This window comes from Wolffia australiana, chromosome 10 (assembly GCF_029677425.1).
Source record: "Wolffia australiana isolate 7733 chromosome 10, ASM2967742v1".
Classification (NCBI taxonomy): domain Eukaryota; kingdom Viridiplantae; phylum Streptophyta; class Magnoliopsida; order Alismatales; family Araceae; genus Wolffia; species Wolffia australiana.
In genome coordinates, this window is record NC_135844.1 from 13,081,182 (window position 1) to 13,088,238 (window position 7,057).

The 7,057-nt window shown below is 51.1% G+C and overlaps 1 protein-coding gene and 1 pseudogene across 2 annotated transcripts; one reads left to right on the top strand and one right to left on the bottom strand.

Moving 5' to 3' along the window:
- Positions 1-609: 609 nt before the first annotated feature.
- Positions 610-2,905, bottom strand: LOC144708293 (pyruvate decarboxylase 2-like; annotated as a pseudogene). Its single transcript, XR_013582763.1, has 4 exons — positions 2,824-2,905; positions 2,725-2,735; positions 1,958-2,647; positions 610-1,227 (listed from the first exon to the last, which is right to left on the bottom strand). The product of XR_013582763.1 is annotated as a pyruvate decarboxylase 2-like (transcript).
- Positions 2,906-3,553: 648 nt separating this feature from the next.
- On the top strand, positions 3,554-4,187 carry LOC144708739 (uncharacterized). Its single transcript, XM_078582175.1, has 2 exons — positions 3,554-3,699; positions 3,785-4,187. Exons 1-2 carry the CDS (start codon positions 3,656-3,658, stop codon positions 4,026-4,028), a joined length of 288 nt encoding a protein of 95 aa, XP_078438301.1. The 5' UTR covers positions 3,554-3,655; the 3' UTR covers positions 4,029-4,187.
- The last annotated feature ends 2,870 nt before the right edge of the window (positions 4,188-7,057 follow it).

Sequence of the window (7,057 nt, forward strand, 5' to 3'; positions counted from 1 at the left end):
GGGCGGCAGTGGTGCACAAAACTATGCGAGGAACAGCGCGGCTACGCGTAGGCATCGTGTGTGCAGGGTCCGGGGCGGAAGACATCCCGCCACGAGATTAAGGCATTGGCGCATAGTGACCGCCGATAGTGCTCAGGGCGCGTGGCGCTCCCGCGGGTACTGATGGGCGCGCAGTGCCCAGCTTGAGGTGCCGAATGCGACGGCATTGTATGGTCTGCCTAGGCGATCAGTGTTAGCATGGGTGTCAATGGCGTGTGTGATCACAAGGCCCATGGGCGCGTGGCACCTGGCCTAGGGGCATGCGTATAGCGGTGGGGCTGGCATGCGCACACGCTTAGTGGTGGGCCTCAAGGCATAACTGCGACACCACCCAGGCGTGTGGCACCTCATCTCGTTACTTCGGTATCAACTCTCATCTTCACCCATGTAATGTTCGATGACTAGGATGTCACCTCTTGATGATATTAATGCAGTGACCCTATTCCCTGATGGGGCTGTGTCCCCACCATCTCCTCTAACCCCCTCTATGTGTATTTAGGCTATTGTAAGAAGAATTCCACTCCAAGAGTTTAAGTCTGCTCAGTGTTCTGCGCCAACCATTGAGACCAGTTGTACGTCAGATTTGACTATTGTTCTTAGCTCGGGATTTGACTGCGTGACACGCTGTCATAGAGAACAACGAATATTTTTAACACTAAAGAGCAATAATCGGGGATTTGGACTGATCATTTGAATGTTCAATCGAATCGAGCATTCAGAAATCGAATCCGAACCTCGATCAGTCCATTTTAGATTTGATTTGAACCCAATCTTCACACCGGGTTTTGATCGGTTTGTTTAAACTGACCCAATGTTCGGATCGAGTAAACTAGTTAGACTCAATTCAAACATGTTGTTCGAATCTGATCAAATGTTCAAATTATTGTCGATTTCTCTTCCCATCTAGTCGTTGACTTCTCTTCCCACTGGCCATGGACATTGTGGATGGCGTCAACGAGGGCAGTGTAGTTCCAGTTCTCGATGACATTGTAAGGGTGATCATGGATCTCAACCTTGATGATGGGGTTGTGGCCAGCGCATAGCATTGTGGACACATCCTGGGCCATCACCTGGAAGCGCTTATCTCTGATGAACGATGTCAAGCACTTGTTCTTTGCTGCCTGCACGTATCCCAATGTCACCCCCACCGACCATCCGATCGGCCCGTACTGCATCTGAAACTCGTACCTGTTCCACAGATATATCGATTCTGATCGTGATCATGATGATGATGAATATTTGCTGTTGTTGTTGATGACGAATAAAAACTGCACCGCTGTTGTTGTTCTTGATGATAATTACGAAGATTGTTGTTCTTAATGGTGACGATAATTCAGCTGATAACGAAAAAGAAGAATGCTGTCGTTGTTGTTGATGATGATCATTCTTAAAAGACCTTGAAGGTGATGATGATGAAGATGAGGATGAAAAGGAGGTGGAGGATACGACGATGAAGAAGAAGATGATGATGATGAAGAAGAACATGTTATCGTCATGATAATGATGAAGAACGTTGTTATTAATGATTATGATGATGATGATGAAGGCTGCTGATGATTAAGAAAATGTTGTCGTTGTTGATGATGATGGCTGTTAAAAGACCTAGAAAGTGATGATGATGAAGATGAGAATGAGGAATAGGTGGAGAAGATGACGATGAAGAATATGATGAAAATGGAATGGAGAAGAGGAAGATGATGAAGAACATAGTTCTTAATGATGTTAATGATGATGATGACGCCTGCTGATGATGAAGAAGAAGAACATTGTCGTTGTTGTTGATGATGATGACTTTTTAAAAGGCCTTGAAGAAGAAGGTGATGATGATGAAGACGACAAAGGAGGCCGACAAGACGATGATGATGAAGAAGAAGAAGAAAATGATGATGAAACCAAGAAAGAAACTTTTGGGACTTACCCACAGCCAACAGGAAGCTTGAGCTTCTGGCAGTTAAACTAGAATCTCCCATCGCAACAATGACAGCAGTATCTCCGCTGATCATCTCTTGAACATACTTGAACAGGATATTGACCAGTAGAGGCTCCTCCGGCTTGCACCCCATCAGAACTCCGCCGGGCCAAAAATCCGCTGTTAATTCTGAAACGCGATGGTATTCTTACGGAGCCTCTTCCCCAAAGCACCCAGGAAATCCTTCATCAGCACGCACCCAAACGCCGGGCTGTTGGCAATCACGACGCGATCAGGCTGCACAATGATGGCCTTCTCCTTCTTAAGCAAGAGCCAAGAGGGAGTAACCCAACGAGCTGTAGTCGTTGAAGATCGGCCCGGCGAAGAGGTAAGCGTCGGCAGATTCGATGATCTCAGCGCCCTAGTAAGTGCCGATGAAGTAAGGAAGATGTTTAGGGACGATACCCTTCGCCAACGGCATCACCGCCACGGCTTAGCCGCAGGCGTCGGCGAGCTCGGCCAAGGCGTCGCCGGCCTTGCCCACCCTCAGCATCGGCCCCCCACCAGCAGCGGCTTCACCGCCTTGTTCAAGAACTCCACCGCTGCCTGTACCGCCGCCTCCAGCCCTGCGGCGACGCGGCGGACCGCATGGCCTATCTCTTCTCCGCCGGGCGCGCTCTCTTTACTGGCCACTGATATCTTTCTCTCTCAATAATTTTGTTACGTCTCTCCCTCTAAACAAGGATGCAGTATTGGAAATTGTTTTCGTAACATACATATCCAAGAACTGCATAAAATAATCAAAGAAATGGAAAGCTGGCGATGAAAAGCGCCGTAAATAAGGCAGATGTAGTCAGACCGTCTCTTCTATTGACCGATGACATCATCTTCAACGACCCCAAAAAGAAACAATTCTGCAGTCAATAGAGACGGCTGCGGTGGAATTTCCCCCCACATAGTTGGACCTAGTCAATATCTTTGTCAACCTTTTCATCGTTAGATAGAGAAAAGGATAGTCTGACGGAAAAGTACATATAGATATAAATAAAGCTAATCATTTCAACAGATATTATATGCACTTAAAAGGGAGGAACGTTTAATGGAGAGGTAAATAGATGCATCCAGCGCCATAAATGTGGATTAATAGACAGATGAAAAAGCAAATGCAAATTAAGCATTATGTTAGGCTGACTAAATGTTTATATTGCAAGACATATGGGACAAATCGATAGATTGTTTTATAGAAACATATAAACACGAAGACATTTCCGTAGAAATAGGTAGATACATAATTAGATAGTAGATAGAGGGAACAAATTACAGAGATTCTAGATGCTCGTGTGGTTAGACTTGTATACTTTATCAAATGCACAGGTTAATAAATGAATAGATAGGTATAAGTATATATAGACTGATACTATTTATATATATATAATATAGACTGTACGTGTTTCTACATGTATGATGAGACAAAATTATAGGACAATATGGGTATATAAAGTAGAGAAGAGAGAGAGGGGGGGGAATGAGAGAGGAACCAAGTCGGCAACTACATAATGAAAATACCCATCTTCCAGGAACGACCCGGTATGTTCGGCATGGCCCATCTTCCCTCTTTCATAAACCAAACCCACGACGCAGAAGCAGCAGCACGGATTCAATCTTCCTTGTACTCTCGCTCTCTGCATATTCTTGTTCTTTACCAGGATGGCTCAGTCTCTCTCTTCCGCAACTGCGCGTTTCATCAGCAGGTACGAAGAGTCCTTGTGTATACATAACCATCTTATCTCTCGCGCTCGGTGGGTTAACTCGATAGCCATTTTTTGGGTTACGCAGGCGGTGTTTCTCCGTAGTGGCGGCGCAGAGGAAGGCGGAGGAGAAGGCGACGGGGTCAACGAAAGGGAAGAAGATGAGCAGTGCGGCTCAGTCGCCGGCAAAGGAGCCGGCGAGGGATTGGGTTCCGGATCCGTCGACGGGATTTTACCGGCCCGCGAGCGGATCCGTGGAGGTGGACGCGGCGGATCTCCGGCGGATGATGCAGTCTGGATACGCCGGTCATGGGCATGCAGTGAAGTCGTGATAAGTTGGAAGATAGTGCCAGAGAAAGACAGGGAGAGACGACGATGAGGACGAGGGATGCGACTTTTCTTGTAACTGGTTTGGTATTTCAGTAGATGGCAATGATTTCGAATTCGAGTTTAAGGAATCCGGAGAGATTCTGGACCGGCTTCATTCGGGACTGCTGGATCTCTCTCTCTCTCTCTCTCTCCTTCTCTCTCTCTCTCTCTCTCTCTCCCTCTCTCTCTCTCTGTCTTTCCCTCTCTCTCTCTCTCTCACTGTCTCTCCCTCTCTCCCCCTCTCTCTCTCTCATTCTCTCCGTCTCTCTCTCACTCTCTATCTCTCTCTCTCTCTCTCTCTCTTTCTCTCTCTCTCTCTCTCTCTCTCTCTCTCTCTCTCTCTCTCTCTCTCTCTCTCTCTCTCTCTCTCTCTCTCTCTCTCTCTCTCTCTCTCTCTCTCTCTCTCTCTCCCTCTCTCTCCCCTCTCTCTCTCTCTGTCTCTCCTTCTCTCTCTCTCTCTCTCCCTCTCTCTCTGTCTCTCCCTCTCTCTCCCTCTCTCTCTCTCTCTCTCTCTCTCTCTCTCTCTCTCTCTCTCTCTCTCTCTCTCTCTCTCTCTCTCTCTCTCTCTCTCTCTCTCTCTCTCTCTCTCTCTCTCTCTCTCTCTCTCTCTCTCTCTCTCTCTCTCTCTCTCTCTCTCTCTCTCTCTCTCTCTCTCTGTCTCTGTGTGTGTGGTGGCGTGGACGCTATCGCATCGACACCGGACGCGCCGCCGCCATCAACCGAAGTCAACGTCTCCGTCACGGACACACCGCCACAGTCAACCGATGTCAACACCTCCGCCACGGACACACAGACACAGTCAACCGATGTCAACACCTCCGCCACGGACGCCCCTCTCCCCCTCTCTCTCTCTCTCTCTCTCTCTCTCTCTCTCTCTCTCTCTCTCTCTCTCTCTCTCTCTCTCTCTCTCTCTCTCTCTCTCTCTCTCTCTCTCTCTCTGTGTGTGTGTGTGTGGTGGCGTGGACGGCATTGCATCGACACCGGATGCGCCGCCACCATCAACCAAAGTCAACGTCTCCGCCACGGACACACCGCCACAGTCAACCGATGTCAACACCTCCGCCACGGACACGCCGCAACCGTCTCCGCTACACACGTCTCCACATACGCACGCTCCTTCGCGCATCATGACACGTCACCAACGGCAGATCAACAACTGCCCCTTGGCGTGACATGAAGCACGTCTTGCGTCTTTAATTTCTCGTCTTTAATATCTCATCTTTAAGTTGTATTTTCTCTTTCCTCCAAGGCCTATATGTATAGGCCATTGTTTCAAGAAACAGTTAGGCTGTCATAATTCAAGAATCGAGTTTCCTCAACCCTACCTCTGCCGCCTCCGCCGCCGCCGCCGCCACCGCCTTGCGTCGTCAGTCGCCGTCCTTCTCCTCCTCTCCATTCCTCCCCTTCCTTCCTTTCCCTCTTCTCTCTTTCTCTCCCCTTCTTGTCCCTCGCCCTTGGCAGCCCTAGGTTGCCGCCCAGGCCGCCCACCTTGGGCCACCAAGGACACCCCAGGCCGCCCATCCAGGGCTGCCCAAGGCCATCCCCAGGCCACCCAGGTTCTCGGCCCAAGCCGCCCACCTTGGGCCACCAAGGACGCCCCAGACCGCTCCATCTAGGGCTGTCCTAGGCCGCCTAAGGCCGCCTCATCAAGGCTCGCCCAGGGCCGTCCCAGGCCGCCCACACAGGGCCACCCAAGGCTGCCCAAGGCCGCCCCATCAAGGGCCGCTCAGGGCCACCCAGGGCTGCCCCAGGCAGCCCACGCGGGGCCGCCCAAGGTCGCCCCATCAAGGGCCGCCCAGGGCCATCCCCAGGCCGCCCAGGCTCTCCGCCCAAGGAAGCCCCTGCCAGGACCGCCCAAGGCCGCCCTCAGGCTGCCCGCTCGGGGCCGCCCAAAGGCCACCCAGGCTGGCCCAACCAGGGTTGCCAAGGCTGCCCCAGGCCACCCCCAGGCCACCTGCCCAGGGCCGCTTAAGGGCCACCCCTGGCTGCTCACCGAAGGTCGCCCTAAGGCCGCCAAGCCGCCCGACCAGGCCTCCTGCCCCGCCTCGTCGTGTCTGCACTCGTCCGTCTCACTCTCCACCAGGGCCGTTCAATGCCCGGAATGTCCAGATCACATCGTCCAGTGGGCCTCTCAACGCCCAGATTCGCCCAGCCTCGTCACGATCAGAATTTCCCACATCCTCTTCACGCACTACAGTGCTGAGGTACGCCTGAACTCTTTGGTGTCGAAGTGTTCTCCGTCCAGTATTCCTCGAGAAGTCTCCACCGTTGTCAGATTTGTTTTGATTTGGATTTTCCTAAAATTTTCTTCAAGTGTTTCTATCGTGACGTGAATTCGGGTATTGATTTTGCTGCTTCGGCATCGTCGCGGTGGGTGAAGACAGTACTCTCGTCCTCGACGAGGATCGAAGCTGCACCACCAGTATTCCATCAGTTTTAAACTCCGAATTCATCCCCATTCAAACCCCTCCAGCACCCCACATCCGTCGTTGTCATATCCATCCCCTCGGTCGCCCTTTCATTAGTTGTCCTACATCACTCTGTCTCTCCCTCTCTCTCGCTCTCTCTCTCTCTCTCTCTCTTTCTCTCTCTTTCTCTATCTCTCTCTCTCTTTCCCTCTTTCTCTATCTCCCTCTCTCTTTCCCTCTCTCTCTCTGCCTCCCTCTCTCTCTCTCCCTCTATCTCTCTCACTGTGTCTCCCTCTCTCCCTCTCTCTCGCTCTCTCTCTCTCTTGCTTTGACTCTTCCTCTCTCTCTCTTTGTCTCTCTCTCTCTCTGCTATTTCCTCTCTCCCTCTCTCTCTCTGCGCCTCTCTTTCTCTATCTCTTCTCTCTCTGCCTCTCCCTCACCCTCTATCTCTCTCTCCCTCTCTCCCTCTCCCTCTCTCCTTCTCTCTCTCTCTCTCTCTCTCTCTCTCTCTCTCTCTCTCTCTCTCCCTCTCTCCCTCTCTCTCTCTCCTTCTCTCTCTCTCTCTGCCTCTCCCTCTCTCCCTC

Excerpts from the sequence above, each read along its gene's own strand:
- LOC144708739 (XM_078582175.1), top strand. The coding sequence starts at position 3,656 with ATGGCTCAGTCTCTCTCTTCCGCAACTGCGCGTTTCATCAGCAG. Across the intron at positions 3,700-3,784 it reads ACTGCGCGTTTCATCAGCAG|GCGGTGTTTCTCCGTAGTGG; the intron begins GTACGAAGAGTC and ends TGGGTTACGCAG.